The sequence below is a fragment of the Choristoneura fumiferana genome, chromosome 4 (genome assembly GCF_025370935.1).
Source record: "Choristoneura fumiferana chromosome 4, NRCan_CFum_1, whole genome shotgun sequence".
NCBI lineage: Eukaryota > Metazoa > Arthropoda > Insecta > Lepidoptera > Tortricidae > Choristoneura > Choristoneura fumiferana.
In genome coordinates, this window is record NC_133475.1 from 19320015 (window position 1) to 19344468 (window position 24454).

Genomic DNA, 24454 nt, shown 5'->3' on the forward strand with positions numbered 1-24454 from the left:
TATGTAATACTTAGGTACATTATAATATCTAAATACATAATCCATACTAAATAGTGTTATCATGACAACTTACATTGCGATTATTGATTAAAATTGCTTTTTTGTTATTAATCTATCTATTTCCTTTATTATCGGGCTACTATAAAAAAAACCTAACATCGAAGGCTAAGGCGGGAGCTACGCTCCGCTTCGCTCCCGCCTTAGCCTTCTGAACCTAACCTATCCGAGTCGCTTCTGCTCCTAACCGTCTTGCTCGCTCGCTTCGCTCGCTCGCACAAATCAAGCAGCGCTTTCAGAAAGACCATCATTGCCAAGAAGAAGGCCGCAAGAACTGTGAAAACCGCAAAATACTTAACTACAGTATTCAATTAAAGTAAAATTACAAAATAATATAGAATACAGAGAGTACGGGGTCCAACAAATCTATCCCGTGTGATTGTCCGGATAAATACTAGCGTATGTGTTATTCTAGACATCCAGCTACCTTCATACCAAATTTCTTGACTCTGAGCCCAGCGGTTATTATTTCAGATATTATCCCTATCCCGTGGGAATATCGGAGTGAAAAGTAACCTATGTGTTATTCCAGAGGTCCAGCTACCTACATACCAAATGTTCGATGGCTCCGAAGACAGCGGTTGTTATTGTCGAAATTTTATCCTTATCCCGTGGAATATCGGAATATAAAGTATTCTATACATTTGTACAGTCGAGGTCAAAAACTAACTTTTGCCAAATTTCATCCAAATCGGTCTAGCCGTTTTATGACAAAGTTCAAACATTTTCGTGATAAAGTCTATCGTGATAAAGTCTATTCGTGATATACGTTTTCGTGATAAAAGTTTTTTCGTGACAAAGTCTATTCGTGATATAGTCTATTCGTGATTTAGTTTCGTGAAAACGTTCGTGAAAATTTTAGTGAATTTTCCGAGAATTTAATAAAATCCCGAATAAAGTTCAACTGCGTATCTACCGATTTACGCGTGCAAAGCCGCGGGAAAAAGCTAGCTCGTCATATCTGCACGGATATGACAGGACAGACAGATATCGGCGACAGGCTTCCGTCATTGAAACCTTCATTGGATTTAGTTTGAGATTTTGAATTAAAATTTATTTAATTAATATTACTTAACGGTGAGTAATCAAGTGGACTTTGCTATTTACTTACGGTCCAATGGTCAGGACTATCCAATAGCAACAGTGATTACAATTTTTCTAGTATCATTTGACAATTTAAAATAGACTATAGGTACCTCAGATATGAACGAATATAGCGTCTATCTTCTTAGTAGTAAGTCATGTAGCTGGCACGCATTATATACTGTCGGATAATCAAGCTGATAGTATATCTATAATATTAAAACTACTCGTGTTATTGACTGATAAAATATATTCTAATTCTTGTATCCTGTAGCTCAGTTTAGAAGGAACCTGCGGCGTTTTAAGTAGTATTATGATGGACTTTGGTGAAATCTGGGCGCATATCAAAGATGGCTTGGGGTATGTTCTAAGTAGTTGTCTGTCTGTTTATTTTACGGTGTATTTTCGGTTTTCTGAATTGTCTTGTGTTTGAAAATGCATACCTATTAAGTTAGCCATGCAAAAATAGTAAAATTACAGTTTTCTAGCACTGATAGTTTCTAAGCTAAGCTGCAGACGGACAGACAGAAACGGATGAACGGACAGACAGGCATGGTGAAATTATAAGGGTTCCGTTTTTAGGGTTCCGGAGCCAAAATGGCAAAAACGGAACCCTTATAGTTTCGTCATGTCTGTCTGTCTGTCTGTCAGTCCGCGGCTTTGCTCAGGGACTATCAATGGTAGAAAGCTGTGATTTTGTACGGATATATATGTAAACTTTGCCGACAAAATGGTACTTACAATAAAAAATTAAAAAAAAATTTTTTTTTTTAGGGTACCTTACCTCCCATAGACGTAAAGTGGGGGTGATTTTTTTTCTCATCCAACCCCATAGTGTGGGGTATCGTTGGATAGGTCCATTAGGGGTTTGCAAAGACGATTTTTCGATTCAGTGTTTTTTTGCGAAATATTCAACTTTAAAGTGCAAATTTTCATTAAAATCGAGCGTCCCTCCCTTCTCTAAAATCTAAACCGGTGGGTGGAAAAATTTGAAAAAAATTCAGGATGGTAGTAAGTATATCAAACTTTCAAGGAAAACTATAACGGCTAAGTTTACTTGAGAAATATTGGTAGTTTAAGAGTAAATAGCAGCCTAAGGTATAAAATATACCTAAACTTTAATGATTCCGTATAAAATACGAAATCCTTAGAAAAATATTACTTAATTTTTTCGTAATGGCTTCGTAACCCTATTTTGGGCGTGTCCGACACGCTCTTGGCCGGTTTTAAATAATTTATTGAATCAGGCGTTACTTTGCGGAAGTCCATATCAATGAACTAAAGGAACTTCTTTGCTCACCCGCAACATTTATGATAGCTACGTTTATGCAAAATATGCGTGGCGTGTTCATGCAGTTCCTCTACCTCCACACTGAAGAACACACATAAATAAACTTAGCTATCATTGGGTCGCGGGTGAGCAAAAAAAATTATTTTAGTTAATTGATTCAGTTTTTGCCAATTCGGCTACGGAGCCCTAAAAAGGTAGGTATCTACTTAAGTACCTAACGAATTATGTTGACAATCGTAACCAACTTGAAATATGAAAATTATTTCGATGTAATAAATAACTGAAATGGACATGAAATTTTTTAATTCATAATAGTAACAAAATTAAAATGTAACTCATCGAAATAATTTTAAAAATTATAGTTTACAAATTGCCTTCCCACGCTCCGTATCCAGAAAATATTAAATGAAAATATGACAGGATTTTCAGGCGAGAACTCCTCTCCCATACCCGCTGAGTAAGTGAGTCAGTTTAAATATGTACAAACGCAAAGCAGCAGTGTCTACTCGTGACCACGGCCACTGTAATGTGATCGAAACGTCAAAGTAGTATTTTGAGTATGAGAGTAAATCAAGAAAGTTTAAAGCATTAGAGTGAGTCAGTGCGTCAGTAGTGCGCTCCCTGCTGCCCGCTAAGTTCCGCTGGCACCGAGCCCGCGGCCTAAAAGGTTAAAACCTGTACGATGGCCATTTAAATGTAAAATAAAAGGTGACGTGAAGGTGAGGTGAAACATGAGAGTCCAAGACCAGGTCTGTCTGAGTTCGGTTGATCGGTTTTACGGATGGTATAACGGTATACCTAACCTATCATACATGATTTTTGCTCAGACAGTTCCGGCGTAAGGTTCCAGTTTTCACCATCTTGTAAATTGTATGGCTCGACATGCCCCAACCTCTAAACTAAGCTTTTACCATTTTTTCCAGGACTATTTCAGATGCTCTGGGCGTGCAATGGGCGCCCTACAACGTCCCGATGGCGCGGCGTCTCCAAACCCTGGGCGCGGTCGGCTGGATCAGCCTGATCCTGCTGGGTGAACCGTTCAGCATCTATCTGTATATAAAGCTTCTCTACTCGGATTATTGGTGGCTGGCTGTGATGTATGCTGTGTGGATGCTCAGGGATATCGACACGCCGTCTAGAGGAGGACGAAGGTAAGAAAGAAAGAAAAGAAAGATAATTTTTTTTTTGTGAAATTCAAGCAAAATTACAACTTTCTAGCACTGATAGTCCCTAAGCTAAGCCGCGGACGGACAGACAACAGAGAGACAGACATGACGAAACTATATAGGGTTCCGTTTTTGCCAGTGAAATATAAAAAGTCCTTTGCGGATTACTCACAGAAATTTGATTTTATTTTTTACTTCTCCATAATGGAAACGCAATTACGTTTCGTCCATTGTAAAACCAAAAATTTCCTTATTTTTTTTTATTCGACTGGATGGCAAACGAGCAAGTGGGTCTCCTGATGTTAAGAGATCACCACCGCCCATAAACATCTGCAATACCAGGGGTATTGCAGATGCGTTGCCAACCTAGAGGCCTAAGATGGGATACCTATATACCTCAAGTGCTAGTAATTTCACCGGCTGTCTTACTCTTTCCTTCCAGATTCGAGTTCGTCAGAAACTGGTCGTGGTGGCGCTTCTACCGAGACTACTTCCCCCTGAAACTAGTCAAGACCGCTGATCTGGATCCTTCCAAAAACTACCTCTTCGCCTGCTTCCCTCATGGTTTAGTGTGCGCTGGTGCTTTTGGTGCCTTCGCCACCAATGCCTTAGATTTCTACAAGATTTTTCCGGGAATGAAATGTAACATGATGACTTTGGGAGCCCATTTCTTGGTGCCTTTGTTCCGGGATTTGATTCTCGCGTTGGGCGGGTGCCCGGCGTCCAGGGAAAGTATATTGTACCTACTTGATGCTAAAAAGAATAAGGGTAATTGTGTGACCCTGATCGTCGGCGGAGCGGCTGAGGCTTTGGACGCCCATCCCGGGGAGTACAATGTCATCTTGAGCAGGAGGAAGGGATTCGTCCGGATTGCTATGACGTCTGGGTGAGTACTTATTACCTTATTATAAAAAAATGATAATTAAAAGTGACAGCTCATTTGAGCCACCCGGCAACCCAGACCGTCTCACCTCGAGCGGTTAGTATTCTTTATATGGATTTGTATGGGCATGCTCTCACTACATCAACTCCGTAGCGTTACCGGATCGCTTCGCTCGTGAGGTATCCGGATGGCGGCGAGTGGGCCCACAGATATAGATTACACTACACTAGATAACGCAAACACCTCAATCTGTATGAAAACCAACCGTGTCACTTTGTCTCAAGAGCGAATTAGCGATGTGAATTCCCCGGTGTCCGCGCAAAATTGATTCAAATGCGCCGCCCGCCCGCGCCGGGGGGTCGAGTCAGTCACTAGTCATGATTAGTCAGTTAGCGGTAAATGGTCGGGGCTCGGACACGCGAAGTAGATGCATTTGCGTAATCTAGTGTAATCTATATCTGTGAGTGGGCCACTCGGTGATAGCTCGCTGCTCCCACGCTGGCTGCTCTCGGTTCACGAGGCCCACCCACCCTTCATATTAGTCTACTCGAAAATTCTGAGACCACGCGGGATCCACTCGTTGATCACGCAGGGTTCACTGGTGACGACGGATGGACGACCCTTGGACCACCTGTTGACGACGAGTGGACGCCAAACGACGAGGCGGTGCTGGTCGGGTGCCGGATGGCTCTAATGCTATTCACTTTTAAACTTACTCAATTATCTGCTGAAATATTTTGGTTACAAGTCACATTTTAAGGCACGCTTTACGTAGCGCATATTTTCTGTTCATTGCGTGTGCTGTTAGGTAACCACTGAAGGCAAGCCCTCGGCCGCGCAATGAATTGAGAAAACGCTGCAGTTTAATTTTGTTGTCATTGATCTTGTAGCGACCGTTATCGCCAACTAATAAGCATATTAGAAACTCCAACATCTTGCATAGCGTCATCGAAGTTTCTCAATGGGGACGCATAAACACAAACTTCCGACTTCGGTCCACTGGCATAAGATCTGCCTGGAGAGGTCTCTCGCCTCGCCCCTCAATCTCATTGTACAGGGTGTTCCTTTTGACCGCTGACATTAATACGCGTCACAAGAATGACCAGCTATCTCAATGAACCTTAAAATGAACTGCAACCATCACGTGCGTTATCTTGTTTGTAAATATTCGCTCGTAAATATATTTATAGCTTGATAATCTGCGCGTTTTTGCCCCTGCTATCGTGTAGATTAGAACATGATATATCACTTTTTTGTTCACATTTAACCTTAAAGGACATAAAACACAACACTTCCGATACAATTACTTCGGCTTCGTTATGTTTTCAAGACGACAGTTTAAAAAAAAAATAGGTATATACCTTTCATCTCCTACACCTATTATGGGAAAAGTCGGGATTAATATAACTTAGTGGCATAAAAATTGGCTCACTCTGTTTGCAAAATATTAAGCTTGCTAGTTTTTGTTAAGAGTCCAGTTCTCCCCCCTCCTGCACACTGTGTTTGCTGTTGGCCGTTTTTAAACCTTTATATTGTCAAAATTGAAAAAAGTTTATGATTCAAACCTCGTCGTTACTCGATACCTTATTTAGGTGGGTTACCATTGAGAGGAATAATAAGTAATAATTAAATCTTGTTCATTGTGGTGCACCCTGTCAATTTAAGGGTAAGAAATATTTATGTTTATGTATTATACATTTCAGAGCTCCCCTGGTGCCAGTGTTCTCTTTCGGAGAGCCAGACGTCTTCCGGCCACTCAACAACCCTCGGGACAGTCTGCTGCGTCGCTTCCAGGAAAAGGTCAGTTTTTATGACTTGTTACATCATCATCACTATCATCATCATCATGATCATCATTATCGTCATCATCATCACCACCGCCATCATCATCCATCATCATAATTAATAACCAGTCTATAACCACGAATTCGCTCGCTTTACTGTCAGAGGACGGAGTAATAAACATACACACACACATGCTCACAAACATTTGTACTAATTTGTAGTTTGTGTCAACCATATAGCTTATAATAATATAGCTTTGTGAAACTAACACTACCACTGGCTGAAAGACTAGATAATATAGTATTGTTATTAAAATTTCCAGTTCCGCGAATGGACAGGAGTCTCGCCCATTTTCCCCATAGGGCGAGGAGTCTTCCAGTACAGCTACGGGCTGGTCCCTCTGAGAGCGCCCGTCACTACTGTCGGTGAGTGCTTTTATCTTGGTGGGCTCAACTTTACTATGGTGATCGTGACTGAATGATGCTCATTATCGCTGGGTCAATAATTGCACTTAAAGAAAGAAAGAAAGAAAAAACATTTATTGCCCATAAAAAAAAAAATTAGTGAGAAGGTACATGCTCAGCTATAAAATTCCAAAAAATATTATACTTAAATGAAACAGTTACAAAATTCAGATCTATTGTCAAGAAGACATTAATATCTAAGGCGTATTATAAAGTTAATGATTATATCATGGACAGGGATATTTGAAAATAATTCCGATCCGCATTAGCGATCCCTTCAAATAAAATACAAACATTGGAACATAGAACCTTCTCGTTTTTTGAAGTCTGTTAAAAATAAAGTTGTGATGTATAGATATCATTTAATAATATTGTAAATCTGTTTAAAAAAATATACCTCGTTGAGTTTCTTGCCGGATTCTTCTCAACAGCGGCTTTTCCGAACCGGTGGTAGATTTTTTTTTGACATTCATAAGTGCTTGTTTTAGCCTAAATTGAATAGATATTTTGACTTTTTGACTTTGACTTTGAAAGAAAGAAAGAAATCATTATTTAAAAAACAGTTAAAAAAGAAAACATACACTAAACCTATCAGTACCTAAATGGTTTTGTGTGGCAAAAGGAGCGGACTCAGCATTTGCTGCGAGTGCTGCGTTGCGCAGCGCTGGTTTACTGTCCGCTCCCCTCCCCGCACTCCGTACCGCTTTAGCAAATAGCCGGTTAATTAACTAACAAGCACCTTAAAATTTCGAAAATCAGCTGTAAAAAAAATCCGTCATGTGTTATGACCACATTTTTAATTTTCATTATTTTTTATGGAATAATCGAGAAAAACTAACAAAAATGCAACGTTGCCAGCTCAGCAGGTATAAACGCTCTTAAAAAAAAAACTATGCTATATGGCAAAACGGCAAAAGGTACAAGCACTTGTACCAATATTGTGCTTAACTATTTATTTGTTTAATGATAATGACTATTTTATGTTCAATTTGTAGTTAGAAGTATTATATATACTAGCAAACTAGTGAAAAAGAAGCAAGGGCCCCTTAAGTTTCATCGGTAAAATACGTTATCGTTTTTATCCGAGTACATTTAATGGAATGAAAGGTTTTTGTGTTATGTTGTATTAATAAAACCATTTTAGACAAGGAATGATAAAAATAAATATATTGTTCCTAATTTCCTTTGGGTAGTAGAAACCGCAAGTAAGTATTTCTAGTCTACTTATGCCTAGTTTATTTCGGCGCATTTTTGTTTTTGATGATAGCTATATAGTCGGTCCAAAAGCTCTGGTAGACAAAAAAAAACATATTGAAAGCCCACTGTGTCCTATTTGAAAAATAAGCTCCTAATTTTACAATACGTTCTAGGATCCACTAAGTAAATACAATTTTTACCGTTTTCCAGTTGGTGCCCCAATGGAAGTCCAGAGAAATCTAGATCCAACCGACGCAGAAGTTGACGCCGTCCACGCGCAGTTCACTAAACGGCTTGTGAACCTTTTTGAATCCGAAAAATATAAGTATTTGAAAGATGCTGAAAAAGTCCACTTAGTTATCACGTAACCAGAGCAACCTAATTTACTATGAAGGCAGTAATGACATCTAAAGTTCTCCGGCACACCCTTTTGCAAACGGAAGAGAAGAAAGGATTGTGAAGATAGTTCACTATATAGTTGCAAGTTAGAATTTTGTGGTGCTGTAACATTTACAGAACACATTTGTGGCGTTATCTGGGAAAAGGTACCTTGTTGTCGGTATTGAGTTATTGATATCCCCATAATTTACATACATTTAGTTATCGAACCATGTAAGAAACATGCATGTAGGTTTAATAGATATTAAAAAAAAAATGTTGAACCTCAAAAGTCAGAAAAGGTGATTATGAGAAAATTTAATTCAAACTTACACACCCAATTAAATTATGTTGTTGTTGGAAGTTACATAGATAACTTGTTATTTGAGGAGTAGATTGTACGGGCTTTCAGGTTTCAAGTACAATTTTGTAATTGGACAACTGTTTTCCTATAGTTTACCTTGCCAAAGTGCATAAAGTAAAAAAAAAGTTTGATGGATTTTTTGCTTCATTTTCTATTTATAGTATATTTCCATAGGATTTTATCGAAGGAAAAAATATTATGCTTTATTGGACACTAAATAAGAACTACTCCGATTTTAATCAACGTTGTTTATTAAGTATATAAAAAAATACTTTAACATAAATAACTTTGTGGTTTACAAATGTAATTAAACAGTAAAAATCAACAAACGTTTATATTTAGTACGCTAAAACATAGCCAAATGAGATCAAATGAACTCAACAAATCTTAAAAAAGTAGTTTTTTCAGTCTCAAAATTCCAGGTAAAGTTTAGTAAAAAGTTGGTATAATCAATCAAAATATTTAGTGATATGAAGTGATATTATTTGAAAACGACTAATAACTTACGATTAATTTTAATATTCTTAGTTTAAGAACACTGTAGTATTAAAACTCTTACCAAAAACCTATAATTGGGTCTCAACAAACACTAAATGATTAACGTATTTGAAAAGGGACCTTAGTGTCGGACGTAAAATGTTTAGTGACATAGTTGAGAATAAGATACTTTTGATTTGTAGTTGTAACTATTAATCGTTGTTATTATTATTATAAATCAACCTCTAAAGACAAAAATTGGCGTAAATCGTGAATAAGGGCCTTATCACACTAGCGATTTGCGGGAGAGTTGAAAGCGAGGCGAGCGCGCAGTGAATTCGCTGCGAGCGTATAACGATTTCGCCACAAGCGCGCAATGCAACGACATCGCCGCGAGCGCGCAACGATGTCGCTGCTGCGAGCGCGTAGCGAGTTCGCTACTTTAGCGCCAAAAACGCCATATTGTGGGCTTTCGTACAATAATAATAATAGGGCGTCTTCGGCGCTAACGCAGCGACATCGTTGCGCGCTCGCGGCGATATCGTTGCGTGCTCGCGGTGAAATCGTTACGCGCTCGAAGCGAACTCACTGCGCGCTCGCCTCGCTTTCAACTCGCCCGCAAATCGCTAGTGTGATAAGGCCCTAACTGGCTACCGCCTAATGGTGGCCTGTTATTGATGATTTGCCTTACTCTAATTAAACGCATTTTATGATGATTCTGATTGACGTTTTTTACGCGCCGACAAGCACCGCACTGGGCCCGCGTGGGAACTACTGCCCAAGCCCTCTCATTCTGAGAGGAGGCTTGTACCCAGCAGTGGGACGTATATAGGCTGCTCCGACACGTCTTCCAAACCGATACCGAACGCACAGAAAGCATTCAAAAGCGGCACCGACAATAAGGTCCCTTTCTTACTAAACTTTAAGGGATGTTTTAACTCATAAAAAATCGATTTAAAAACTTGTGTCTCTGTCAAATTAGAATTTAGACCCTGCTTATTAATATAGAGAAAAAAGAAAAAAAATTTTTTTCGACATTTTACTTTAAACGCGATTATCTCGGAAACTAGAATCGACAACAAGGTACCTTTTCCCAGATAACGCCACATTTTATCAAGTTAATTCCGTTAAAATTAATAACTAATATCAAATGGTTTCTGGATAATTTATATCATTACATTTTAGACTGATAATTTTAAAAGTAATAATAAGTTTATAATTATAATACACATGAAGTCACTTTTGTAAAGTACAAATACATATATTTTTATAAATTTTATTGTACATTTTTCTCTAAACTTTCCAAAGGATCCTGATCGTAAAGGGGTGATATCCCGAATCCAAAACGAAACTTGGTTATATATGCCTAGATTTGTAACACTTACAGCTTTTACAAAGCTGTTGTAGTCTCTTAGACTCTCTGAGTTTGGGTGGAGTTAAACCATTTTTATACTTTATTTTCGGCATGACTAGGAAAATGAAACAAATAACAAAATTTTACTATTTTTATTTAAATTATGTACATTTTATATACAACATTAATAACGAACGCGCGCGCCTCCCCCGCGCAGACTCTTTTGAGCACAACATATCATTATTACTTAATGCTTCCTTATCGTTCCATTAGTGACGGTATCATTATAATTATACATATAAACAGCGGGAATGATACAGAGAATATCGGGCATGCTACTACTATACTTTAAACCTTAACAAACTACGGTTGTTCCAATTGAAAAACCATTTTCGCTTACAGAAGTAAAATCAATTAGTAAATTAAATGTTAAAATTGAAGCTAGTCTTAAAGAAGTTTTGAAGAGGGCCCCGAATGATAAGCGACTGGCTGATAATGGTTTTGTAACTTAAGATTTACTTCAAGTATCGTAGTATCATGCAGGTGGAAAAAGACCCCGCCTATTAGGCAGTCATCGGAACTGAGCTTAATAATAATGTCACTGAATTCATCAAAATAAAACTGATCAAAGAAAAGCGTACGGGAGTACTCGAACAAAAAGAAAAATAGTGACAACTGAAGGGCTAAACTCAAACGCAAACTAATCGAAGACTCGTTAAAACTAAGAAAGAAATCAATGCGACCGTGAGAAACAGATACATTGGAAAATGGTTCATCGCACACCAAGAGCCATACATGTAAGAACCGAGAATACAGTCTTAAGGAAGATAACAGTATAATTTTAAAATGCTAGAAATAAAAAAAGACTTACACGAATGTTGTCATTATTAGTAAAGTGTCGATAAAGATTTCAAACCCAAATTATCCTTAGAAAACTTAGCCTATCGTCAATCCAGTTTGCTTGTGCAAAGCGAGTACTACTAATTGGTAACTTCTAAACTGTTTATAAAAGAAAACTTTTGTTCCCAAAAACTTATAATTGTCTAAATATTTTGATCCATTGTCAACACTCGATGGGGCGGTTAGATGAGTCAATGGATTGTCAAAGTCACGGTAAGAAATCCACGCCGGTTAGGCGGATATGTCACAGAAATAAAATAAAGTGTAATTTTTCACGCCTGTTTTGGATGCGGCGCGGGTGCCGGTGCAGCGGGCTTGAAGCACTGCATCAAGAAGGCTGTGTACATAACGAAGGCTATCGAAAGAGCGATCAGAGCGTACATAAAGATGTTCAGCTCTGGCTGCCTAAATCTGTTCTTTCGAAGCCACTCGAGCACTTCGTCTTCGTTCATGATGTCACCTAAAAATCCAAAAGAAATATTAGAATAATTTACACATCCCTCTGTAAAATCAGCCTTTCAAATTGCAATATATCTTACCTCTGTATATACTTGGGAATCGCTTCCTAAAGTAAACGATAGCTGGTAATTTTGTGACGCCCCACTTCCGAGCGTACCGCGGATCTTCCATTTTTACGAATGTGATGTCTAGATTGTCAGTTTCGCTGTCAATGTTCTCCAGTTTGTCCAATACAGCTCGACTTTCGGCAGATTTCTCATCTGCAACCAGAAGCGAGGTTTTTTTTTTTATTTTTTTATGCTTTAAGAAAGCCTATAATGTAACTCTCTTTTGTGTCCTAAATTCTAAGATCTAAAAACTCACTAAGCACTTACAGAAGTAAACAGCCAAAAATTCATTCTCCTCCAACAATTTGTCCAACATTTTGCGGTTGACCTCCTCAATTTCGTTTTTGATTTCAAAAACGTCCTGAGAAGTTAGCCAGCTAAGCACCTTTTCGACTTGATGTAGGTCGCCATCGTACAGCATTGGTACTTGTTTCCGGAAATATACTAGGGAAGGTATGTTGACGACATTGTATTTGGCTGCTGCCTCTGGACTGGCAATCTTCACGAAGTCAATGCCATATTGATCAACTTCGCCATCTATTTGTTCCAAAGATTCTAGAATGGCTTCACATTCTTGACAGTCGTCATCATCATCTGCAATTTAAATTATAAGATTATCTTCTATTGAAGGAAATAGGAAATTGAAGTTTTAGGGGTTAAACGCCTTAAACTTTTGAAGCAGAACTTACAGAAAAATACTACAAGTAAATGTGACTCGTATAGCAATCTCTCCAGCATTCTGTCATTCACTGATTCTATCTCGTCTGCAAGCTCGCGGTTATCATCGTCGATTAGCCATTCTAGGATCGATTCTTCGTTCTGGAGGTCACCTTCGAAGAGAAGTGGGTTCCCATTTCTGAAATTCATTTTTTTTTATAAATCTCGTGACAAAATATTTGTGCGACATTAAAATACAATGTTTTTATATCTACCGAAAGTAAACCATCGCTGGGAAAGTCTTTATAGAATATCTCTTGGCTAATTGAGGATCTTGGATCTTAACCATATGAATACCGTAAACATCGCATTCGTCGTCTATCTTCTCCAATCCTTCCAGTATATGGTCACAAATGTGGCAATTCAACTTATCTGTAATGATAAAACTAAACTGAGCCTTCTATTGATACTTTAAAATCTTTCAATATTTAATGGCAGTCTTAGATAGAGGTACTTACAAAAGTAGACCGCTAAATACTGTGTCTCATCAACCATATTTTCTAGCATGACTCTAGTAATCAACTCAATGCGGTCTTCGGTTTTCTGTGTAATCAACCATTGGAGTACTTCTTCTTCTTCTGCCAGAGAACCCTCGTATACGTTAGGGACATTGCTCTCAAAATACACCAGAACCGGGAAGTCAGTGACACCATACGATTCCGCTATAGAGTAGTCCTGAGTCTTGACGAATTTGATACCATGTCGGTCGCAGTCATCATCAATGTTCTCTAATTCTTCCAGGATCCCCGCGCATTGCTCGCAGTCCAACGAATCTGAAAGTTCCACATCTATTACCAATTAAAATGTTACGACAAGTTGTCAGCAGATGGTGAGAGCATGGGACTTGGTGACGTGCTCTTGAACAAACAAGTTACTCGGAATAATTCATATATAGAGATCAAAGTATATCATTACGAAAATTCAATTGTAATGGTAGGAAAGTTTATAGAAATAGGTGAAAATGGTAATGCAATTATAAATTATGTAGGAATTCATGATTGATTACGTATTGCAATTATCACTGACTAGCGACTCGTAAAACTTGACGAAATCGAAGCTAACCACAAAGTACGTTTACACACGGACGTCACACGTCTACTCTAAGGACTAAATAGGATTCACAAATTGCAAGTACGAGTAAAGCTAACAAAAGGAGACTAAGTTTCTCCTACTGTGTTATCCTAAACTTCAACATTGTATATCTACCGTGAAATCACAAAAAAGCAGATTGCAGTGGCATAAGGGAGAAATAACATGCAACATGCTGCGCCTAGATTATCTCAACAATCGACTACTTAGACAGAGACAAGGTTTTTTCATGGCAGACAGAGAGAGATTAGTTAAGTGCTTGTCAAAGGGAGGTTTGGGGGAATGAGTACCCTCTTCTGCTGCCTCGTCTTCTTCGTGTTCTTTCTCTTTCTTTTTCATCGCTTTCCTCATGGCTTTGGAATTGCACATTTCACACAACGTTTTGTTCCCTATTAAAAATTTGAATGATAATTTTTATTAAATAGATATAATTTAAATATCAGTCTGTACCTGGAACAACATTTTGCTACCAACGTAGTAGCTTATGTTTCCTTAAAAAATAGTAAATAATGAGATTAGTGCAGCATTGCGTGTATTAGTCTTGTGCTGTAGAGTAATATAGAAGTGTTAAGGCTGCCTAAAGTTGGCACTTACAGAAGTAAACGGCAAGGGATCCTTCTTCTTCAATTAATTTAAGTAGTTCTTGACCTTCCAATGCTTCAATAACATCTCCGGACGGATTTTTCTGTGTGAGCAACCAATTAAGTAGTTGTTGCTCATCGTAAAGGTCACCTGCAAGCAAGTTCAAGTCTTAGTACATTTATACAATACGAGTACAATAACTCTTTATTGTACACCACATAACAAACAATTAAGAGCAACAGTACATTAACATGTACTGTTGTATGTACGTATGTATACGGTAAGCAATTTGAATTTTACGGTCATTTACGGGTTAGTTTCGGGGATTATAATATTACCTGCGTATATCACAGGATCCTTGGAGCCCATTTTAAAGAAGAGTACGGCGGGTAAAGCAAACACGCCGAAGTCTTTGGCCATTTGTCGGTCATCGATCTTGACGAAGTTGATACCGGCGCCGTCGGCATCATCATCGATGTGTTCTATCTCCAGCAGCACTCTGGGGCATTGTTTGCAGTCATTACTGTCTAAAACATGTGATATGTGCAATACGATTGAAATTATAATGAATCGTTTATCAAAACGTGATCACTTCACAAAGACAACTCACAAAAGAATACAGCCACGTAATCCGACGTCTGTCGTATCTTCTGGAACATCTTCTTGTTGACCTTCTCTATGTGATCGGTTAGTTCCATGTTCTCTGGATTGGTTAGCCAGTCCAATATTTCTTCCTCGTCGTCCATATCGCCGTCGTAGTTGATATATTTGCCTTTCCTGAAGTACGTGATGCCAGGCGGGTTGCGGAAACCATATTTCTTGGCCATTAGCCGGTCGCTGCATTTCACTATTTTGATTCCATACTCTGCAGCTTCATCGTCGATCAGTTCTACGTGTCTAAGCACTCTTGGACTTTCTGGATCTTCTTCTTTATCTACAAATACAGAAATGATTTAAAATTATTGGTTTTAGCACTATTTACTTAAAAGTTCATTTAACGGTTTACTTACAGAATACTACTGCTAAAAATTCCTTTGTTTCAATATATTTAAACATCTTTTCTCTTTCGATCTCTTCAATACTTTCGTCTTCCTTCTGTTTAACCATCCAATCTAGTACCTCAGATTCGTCCAAGAGGTTTCCTAAAATGTAACCATCGTTACTCAAGTGCTAAAAGGCCTAAATATTAAAAAAATAATTAAGGAACCCACATCCATTTCAAATATATTTCGGAAACTCACCATTTTCCATCCAATAAAGGTCATGCTCGGAATATACTACAGCAATACCATGCTGACATCATTCGTACTTTAATGAATAACGATAAGATTATAATAGAAAAATGTATTTATTACTTTAACAAAAAAAATATTGATTCAGCGCCGACTAGACAATAAATAACAGCCATGCGAATTCCGGTCAAACAATACAACTTACATATCGCCATATACGAGCGCCGTCAACGACATGCTGACTGCGGAAACTTATTACAAGAACTTAAAGTCACCTGGCCTTGCGTTGATGTAATTCAAAAACTAGTTAATTGTTCGGTAGAAAATAAAAGCTATTTTTATATTCTAGAAAGTACGTAAAATAGTTTAACAAATGTTTTACAAAATAATGAGATTCCATGAAGACTAGAAAACTATATGAACATGAAATCCTTACAACAATAAGTCTTTCAGATGGCACGGCAAAATACAATAAGAAATGCCTTCGTGTTGTAGTTTCCTCTCACTTTTAATTTCTAAATATTGGAATCACTTTACAATCATAATAACGATTTATACATCTGTTCATAGTCACTAAACGTCCCAATATTTGGTCTTTACAATGTTCTACAATTTTTATAGTAAAGCAGTACCTACATAGATGACAATCAAGAATGGTCCGTATTCACATTTGGTAGAGTTAGTACTGAATTCGAAATGTTTCTGATGTAAATACAGTCCATTTGCGTTCAGTTATATACAACATTCAACCCTGTTAAGTGCTTGCAGGAAACAAGGGACACGAGGTTATTGAAAGCTAGCTTGTTAATGTGCAACAATCGATGCAACGTTAGGCTGGGCTCAGAATTAGAGGAGAAACCGATTGCAAGGACGGAGTATAACATTCGTGTCCACTTGGTACCCGTGCACGACGCGGCTTGCAGTGGTATCAGGTGCCCCGATACCGCTGCAAGCGATAATCTAACATGTAATTTACCACCACCAAATAGTGTCAGACCCTTGTGAACCTTTTTTTCCTTTGCCCTTTTCTGGCTTGGCGAGTGCTTTGTTGCCTTTCGCAGGCTTTTCCAGCGGCTTGGGGTGCTCCTTCTCGAGTTTCTTGGCCGGAACCTTGGTCGGGGTCGCTTTGGCTACTTTGGTCGGACTCTGAACTTTAGTGGGACAGCACTGGTAGGGTTCGTAAGTCATTTTTGGGACGGCCGGTTTCGCCCCCAATCCAATGTAGAAACAGCGATCGCCTGCAGTCAGTAAAAATCTCTTTTATAACCCGTAGAAACCTTAATTACAACAGTTAACTGCGAGTTAATGCGCGTAGATTGTTATGCGCTGTATGTCTAGATGATTTGTTAGTAGGTATAAGAATTGAGAAAACATTTATTGGTAAGCGCGAATGACTGCAGGCGACAGCTGGAATGCTATGCTAGGACCCATGCGAGTTCCATAACTCGACCATGCAGATGTGTGGGGGTACGTCCGGGCCTCCGTGCAGGGTCTCTCTGGGGCCAACTTCATTTACCTGTAAACATTCGTTTTATTCTACCGAAAAAACTATCGTCTTCATCGTCATCGTCGTCATCGTCATCGTCGTCATCGTCATCGTCATCATCGTCGTCATCATCGTCGTCGTCGTCATTTTCATCATCGTCGTCGTCATCGTTATCATTGTTGAAACTTTTGGCGAAGTTTTTTCTTAGTTTGTTATTTTTAATTACTTTTGAATTAAATTTACAGGTATTGCATTTAACATTAAATTTATTTTTTGTACTCTCGTTATCGTCATCTTCGTCATCATCGTCATCATCATCATCATCATCGTCGTCATCGTGATCGCTATCATCATTATCATTATAATTTTTTTTCACTCGGTGGTTTTGTGTTTGCGTTTTCTTTGCAACGCTGGGATTCCGTTTACTGCTAATACTTTTGAAATTAATTTTGGAGTTCGATGTTTTTTTATTATTGTCGTCATCATTGTTATCTCCATCATCATCATCATCGTCTTCATCATCATCATCATCATCATCTTCGTCATCATTGACAACAGCATCATCGTCATCGTCGTCATCGTCATCGTCATCGTCATCGTCGTTGTCGTCTTCATCGTCATCGTCATCATCGTCATCGTCATCGTCATCGTCATCGTCGTCGTCGTCATCGTCGTCATCGTCATCGTCGTTCGTCGTCATCGTCGTCGTCATCGTTTTTAGTTTTCCCGCCAGCTTTGTTTGCAGGAATACGTATTCTTAATTTACCAACAGTTTTCCACGTCGCTTCTTTTCCAGGGTTTCTTGATTTTAATAGTCCTTTCCAATTCGATACTTTAGTCTGTCCTTTTTTGACAGATTCTTTCCCACTATCGCCATCATCGTCAGCGTCATTATCAATATCATCGTCATCATCGTCGTCGCCATCGTCATCATCATCGTCGTCATCGTCATCGTCATCGTCATCGTCATCGTCATCGTCATCATCATCGTCGTCATCATCATCATCATCATCGTCATCATCACCGTCATCTTCCTCATCGTCATTGTCATCTATTTTCGGCTTTAATTTCCCATCTTCCTTTCCTTTACTCTTTGGCTCGCTAGTTCCAGGGAACCTAACTTTCAACATCCCCATAGTCTTCCATTCTGCAGGTTTTACCCTTTTCGCTGAGTTTTTCTTTTCCACATCTCCTTTTCCGCCAAACCCCGAGGCTTTACCACCATCTGCATTGGCCTTCGATTTAGTATTAGCTTTATTTTTATGTCGGTTGCTATCTTCACCTGCAGGCATTAGTAACTGTCATGCAAAATGACACAGCTCAAACAACCAGCATTTTAGCGTAAAGAAATAACATTTTTTTATTTTAGAAGTCTCTTTTCAAGAATGATGTCATGCATGTAATAATTGTATATATTTTGAAAGTCATAAATCGTTTAACCTTAGATATTAATCTATAAATGGATGTGGATTCTTACTTTTTTGATCTACAAGCCACTGGAGGACCTTTTTTTCGTTCTTTAAGTCACCTATAAACAGTAAATGATGTTAAAAGGAGCATTATTTATTAAAAACTTTCATGTTCCCTTTTAAAAGTTTTGTTAATAATTTAATTTAATGTTTTTGAACCTATTAAACCCTACGAAAGGGCCATTCTGCACTCGTAGTTATTTTGTCCAATCCGTTCTCATTGTCTTGGTTAAGCATCTGCTGAACGCAGATTCCTTAGCGGCCTGCTATTAAATATCGTTCCATTATTTATGACCCATTTAAATAATTATTAAATGACGATTAGTCAAATTGAAAACAATCGTCTTCAGTTTATAAATCTTAATGTCTGAAAAAGGTAGTCCTTTTTGCGTTAGTTGTATCGCAAGCGACTGCTTTTCCAAATCTGTTTTTATCAGTAATTTACAGATATTACTAATCAGACACTTAAGTGTTTAGTAGCTCCAATTAATTTCATAATAAATAGCGGATCTACCAAGAATTTTGCAGTTTTCCCTCACAAAAATCTGTTTAAAATATTTAGTTTCGTTACAACAGAAATAATATTAACAATAGCATACTTACCATCGTACATGATGGGGACACCTGTCTCATAATACACCAGAGCTGGAAAACTGAAAATACCAATATCAGATGCTAGTTTGGAATCCTTGGACTTCACGAACTGGATACCGTGTTTGTCTGTGTCATCGTCAATGGTTTCCAACTCTTCAAGAACTTCGTCGCATGTGTCACAGTCGTCGCTGTCTGCAAAGAGATTTGCCGTTTTAATTATCTGATTAAATCTACTCAGCAATCAAAGGTTTAATTGCACTTACTTCCGTTAAGTTAACATGACCAAAAGAGATCGAATAACTGTTGCTTAAGTTTTATGAGATACTTGGGTTTTCGTTATATATGAAGTTAAATACTCGTAAAATTCAATTTAGAAATTGCAAAATATGCAAAATTGTCTTTTTATTAGAAACATGGTACAATATTAAGATTTGCTTAAATTAAATATACTTACAAAAAAATACTGCAAGATGTTCCACATCAGTAATCAGATCCTTTAGAGTTTTTCTGTCCACGCTCTCAATGACATCAGGCTGAGAGTCGTGGAGGTCCAACACCCACGACAAGATAGCTTCTTCATGCATCAAGTCCCCATCATAGATCGTCCTGAACTTGTGGCGGTAGAAAGCCAAAGCTGGAAGTTCTGAAAGGTCGTATTCTTTTTGCACGCCGTCATCCGATGTTTTTACGAAGTCGATGTCTTTCTCTTCACACTCGTCATCGATGTTTTCGAGTTCGCTAAGGATCTTTTGAGATTTCTTGTCACCTTCTTTATCTGCAATAGATACAGGAAAATGTGAACAGGTTGAAAATTTTGAACTCTTACTGAAATTAAAAGAGTTAATTGAGGAACTTTAAAATGGAAAAAAATAAGTGAAAAATAATATGATAGGTAGGTAGGAACAAACTGAATTCCTATACCACCACCGTAGACCACCACAGAATTTTGTCAACACGTCAATCACGTCATTCGATAAGCTTTGTTATAGAAAATAAAATTATTTGCTATGACAAGGTTCTTCGTTGGCCTTTATTTTTCAATACAAAAAATTGGTTAATTAAATAAACCTTATCATTATGTATACAGACTAGGCTTTGGTTGCAAATTTTCGCATTCTTCTTCTTGTAAGTCTTCAGATTTACAAGTTACAAAAAAGTCCAACTTACAGAAAAAGACGACGACGTGGTCATTTTCCTCCAAAATCTTCTCTAACATCTTGGAGTTGACCTCCTCGATCTTGCCGGGGATCTCTAGTGTATCTTCGTCTGTCAACCACGATAGCACCTCGTCTTCATCTTCGATGTCACCTGGAATAAATAGTTGTACTATTACCTATTGAACAAAGAAACTATCGTTGGATAAAGGTAAATTTATATTATCGCTATTCTGACCTACTCTATCCTCTTGACGTACAAGTCAAATTTTTGATTTATGAACATTAAACTTTATGCCATTGACGTCAGGAGGCTATTAACATCTTCTTTATTTTCTTTCCTAGTATTTTATCTCATTTTATTTAATTATCAATAGAAGTGACAGCAGGCTTTCATCTATTGGGCATTACGATAATAAATATTAAGTGCGTCATGTTAATGTTTCCTGATATTTTCTTATTTGATGTTTCATTCATGTTTGAGCTTATTGCAATTCACTCGTTCATTATACAATTCAGCTGACTAGGCAGCAGAGTTTGGAAATCTGCTATCATGGGCAGAGTTTGGAAATCTGCTATCATGGAACAGAGCGATGCGTGCTTATTATCACAAGGTGAGTTTTGCATGAAAACATTTATATTTTTTTACAATAATAAACAATTAACTGAAACCTACCCTTGTAGATGAGAGGATCTTTGTTTCTAAAGAACACCAGCGTCGGGAAGGTCTTGATGCCGTACTTCTTGGCGAGCGAGATGTCTTCTGTGGTGACAAAGATGATGCCGGTTTCATCCAGCTCATCGTCGATGTTCTCCAGCTCGTCCAGGATGTTGTCACACTCTTCGCCCTCTTCGCAGTTGCCACCTAGAATGTGATTATCATTGGCTACAGCGGCGGTAAGAGACTTTTTTGTAAAAAATGGAGATGAAGGTTCTAAAGTGGCGATGTGTCGGGTGTTGCGTTAAAGGAATTAATTCGTGTGGTGTAGCAGTGATGACTTTCCAAATTATAATTAATTTACTTACTGAAATATACGACCACGTATTCATGCTCCTCAATGAGATCAGTCAAGATCTCATCGGTGACCTCTTCGATAGTAGCGGTGTTCTTCTGCTCAATCAGCCACTCCAACACTTCATCTTCATTCATCAGATCTCCTTCATAAATTGCCGGGATGTTTTCTTCGAAATACACCAAGGTTGGCAGATGGTCAATACCGAATTCTTTAGCCTCATTCTCGTTGTCCATTCGAACGATCACAATGCCTTCTTTTTCAAGCTCGTCGTCAATGTTCTCTAGTTCGTTAAGGATTCTGATGTCTTGCTTATCTTCTTTGTCGTCTAAATTTATAAAAACAAACATTAGCTTAATTTAATTTGTCCTACAAGACAAATAAAAATGAAAATGTTGAAAAAAAATGGACTTACAAAAGATAACTGCCAAATACGGTGTGTTTTCTATCAGTTTATCCATCATTTCGTTAGTTACTTCAGGAATTTCACTGTGGCGTTTCTGATGTAATAGCCATCCGAAGAGTTCATCTTCTTTCATTAAATCTCCTTCATAGACGTGAGGAATGCTTTTTTCGAAGAATACCATGGTCGGGATGGTATCGATACCATATTCTTTAGCTTCCTTATCGTCATCAATCTTGACGAAGGCGATGTCATTTTGGTCGCACTCGTCATCGATGTTTTCGAGTTCAACCAAAATCTTTTGACTCTTCTTCTGGTCCTTGTCGTCTGAAATAAATACGAAGAACTGTATTTCATTTTTATGTCAGTTCTTCACGGGACAGTCGAAAGCGATCGACGGCATTAATCATCAGTGGAGTTATTTGGGAATTTGGCATTGTTTCAAACTGACCAATGTTAAGGCTACGAGAGAGTAAAGAATACTTACAGAACAGTACAGCGACGTAAGGCATTTTTTCAATGATGAGGTCGAGCATTTCGTCAGTGATATCCTCAATTTCGTCACTCTCTACTTGATATCTGAGCCACGCTAGTACCTTCTCTTCCTCCTCAAGATTTCCCTCATAGTAAGTTGGAATACCCTTCTCAAAGTACAGAAGCGTCGGGATCTTTTCAATGCCGTATTCTCTGGCTTCCTCGTCGTTATCTATCTTCACGAAAGCGATGCCAAGTTGGTCACATTCATCATCGATGTTCTCTAGTTCCGTTAATACTTTCTGAGATTTGCGATCGTTATTGTCATCTGTAAAAATATAAAAATATTTTTAGCCGTATTTTGTGTTTTATGAATTACTGACTCTCAACGTTATCTTCAACATAAAATAAGTAGAAACATAGTATAGTCTACTAATCACAATTATGAAAATCACTAAATTATTATATTTATTTTGTTCTAAAATATAAATTTCCACTTACAGAATAGCACGGCAACGGTTTTCCCATCTTTGATCAACTTGTCGAGCATTTCGTCGGTGACGTCTTCGATCTCATCCTTTTCCAGCTGTCCGACCAACCATTCCAGAATCTCGTCCTCATTCTCAAGGTCACCTGTAACAGCATTCCCATTGTTTTCTTTAACATCTATTGCAGGCTTTTGATCATATTTGTTACTATAACACTAACTAACCAATTATTAACAGTAAGAGAGACCACATCACATTGAGACCTATAAACTTCGCATTGTGTAAACTTTACCATTATTTTCAAACATAGACGTTGTAGCTACATTTTAAGGTGAAAACATGAAGAGTAATAAAAACTGTATAAACACAGTTCTTTATTTTCAAAGAGTTTTATTGCAAACAAGTCTATTCGCTGTATTATCTTTACCGTCGTAAACGTTGGGGATCTGCTTCTCGAAGTACACGATGGAGGGAATGTTGTCGATACCGAATGAGTCCGCGGCCTTTGCGTCGTCGATCTTGACGAACTGGATGCCGTGACGGTCGCAGTCGTCGTCGATCTTCTCTAGTTCACCGAGGACTGTCATTGATTCGTCATCGCCGTGGTCATCTGGAAAAAAAACCAGGTAAATGTGATGATATTATCAGTATCAGTTTTCATTTCATTCAGGTTGTTGCAAGTAAAAATACGTGGCATTAAAGTTGATATTTACTTAAGAGTAAATGATAATGGACCATTGTTTGTTAGCAAATTGCAACAGTGTTAGAAAGATTCTCATAGAGAGTCAATAAAATCTATGTTAACTAAAATTATCTTGAATGGGCACAGGTGTTTCAAATACTGCAGAAATAATAGAACTGGATCAAGGTTACAAAGTGAACGGTAAGGAACTAATTTTTATGAAAGCTTTAATTTCTCGCTTGACGTCATTTTATAAATGTAACCACATTTCCTTTGAAGCGCCTGTTAAAGTATTTTTAGATGGCCAACTAGAACTGGGCTATACAGTTGATTTTATTTTTAACGTCACTTAGAATGATTATGGACATACAAACATGAAAGATTAGATCTGACTGAATAATTATCCAAAGAAATATCTTCGAACTTTTGTAACTTTTAGAGCAGATATCAAATCTTAAGGAAAATTATTTTAAGACGCGAAATCGCTTTGCGTTCCTAAATATTTATGAGTTTCGAATATGTGAAAGCTGGATAGACATAAATCAAAAAAAGTTACTATTTGTAATTTAGCAGAGGACTTACAGAATAATACGACAAGGTTATCCACATTGCCGATAAGCGTGTTAAGGGTCTTTGCGGTGACATCTTCGATGACGTCCTCTTCATCGCCGGTAGATTTGTTAGCAATCAGCCACTCCAGCACATCCTCTTCTCTGCTCAGCTCAGCTGAAAAGTTATTTCTTAATAAGGATACACGAAATTTGTTTGAATGACAGGACTGTTGGAAGACTATGGGGTGTTAAGGTAAGACTAAAGACTTAAACCAATAAACCTATTTGATCTAACTTTGATCATATTGCAGTGGTCTTTCTGAAAAGGATTAACTTGATGACTGACACACATAAGGACATAGTGTTACCCCGATGAAAAATTTCTTGTCTGAATCATCTGCTGTCGCTAAATTGGAATGGCAACTATGCAAAGGCAATGCGCTGCCAATAAATGCAAATCTATTAAATGCAACGAACACCCAATTTCGTAATATAATCGTAAGCCGTAATAAGCGTTATGACTCACCTTCATAGATAATGGGTTTTCGTGCCTGT

General features: G+C 38.0%; 3 protein-coding genes across 6 annotated transcripts in view; 1 reads left to right on the plus strand and 2 right to left on the minus strand.

The window, feature by feature from the left end:
* The first annotated feature begins 1396 nt into the window (after positions 1–1396).
* LOC141427612 (2-acylglycerol O-acyltransferase 2-A-like) lies at positions 1397–10424 on the plus strand. Of its 3 annotated transcripts, none has more exons than XM_074087216.1 (6): positions 1397–1500; positions 3355–3582; positions 4040–4483; positions 6184–6280; positions 6588–6690; positions 8137–10424. In XM_074087216.1, exons 1-6 carry the CDS (start codon positions 1454–1456, stop codon positions 8292–8294), a joined length of 1077 nt encoding a protein of 358 aa, XP_073943317.1. In that variant the 5' UTR covers positions 1397–1453; the 3' UTR covers positions 8295–10424. The 3 variants fall into 3 exon arrangements, with proteins under 3 accessions (XP_073943317.1, XP_073943318.1, XP_073943319.1); XM_074087217.1 differs by lacking the exon at positions 1397–1500 and adding an exon at positions 2684–2888; XM_074087218.1 differs by lacking the exon at positions 1397–1500 and adding an exon at positions 2685–2892.
* A 212-nt stretch (positions 10425–10636) lies between these two features.
* Positions 10637–24454, minus strand: part of hlk (hulk) — a 37041-nt gene continuing 23223 nt past the window's right edge. Inside the window, exons 13-26 of one of the 2 annotated variants that reach the window (XM_074087224.1) lie at positions 20302–20442; positions 19589–19909; positions 19144–19326; positions 15364–15495; positions 14964–15287; positions 14692–14880; positions 14366–14503; positions 14062–14160; positions 13141–13470; positions 12898–13054; positions 12655–12821; positions 12233–12559; positions 11939–12118; positions 10637–11859 (exon numbers count right to left, since the gene is read on the minus strand). In XM_074087224.1, coding sequence (XP_073943325.1) covers positions 11672–11859; positions 11939–12118; positions 12233–12559; positions 12655–12821; positions 12898–13054; positions 13141–13470; positions 14062–14160; positions 14366–14503; positions 14692–14880; positions 14964–15287; positions 15364–15495; positions 19144–19326; positions 19589–19909; positions 20302–20442 — 2876 coding nt within the window. In that variant the 3' untranslated portion in view covers positions 10637–11671. The remainder of the gene's footprint in view (positions 11860–11938; positions 12119–12232; positions 12560–12654; positions 12822–12897; positions 13055–13140; positions 13471–14061; positions 14161–14365; positions 14504–14691; positions 14881–14963; positions 15288–15363; positions 15496–19143; positions 19327–19588; positions 19910–20301; positions 20443–24454) is intronic. The other variant, XM_074087225.1, reaches the window with a different exon arrangement.
* Positions 16830–17783, minus strand: LOC141427140 (uncharacterized). The gene has a single exon (XM_074086377.1). It carries the CDS (start codon positions 17781–17783, stop codon positions 17094–17096), a length of 690 nt encoding a protein of 229 aa, XP_073942478.1. The 3' UTR covers positions 16830–17093.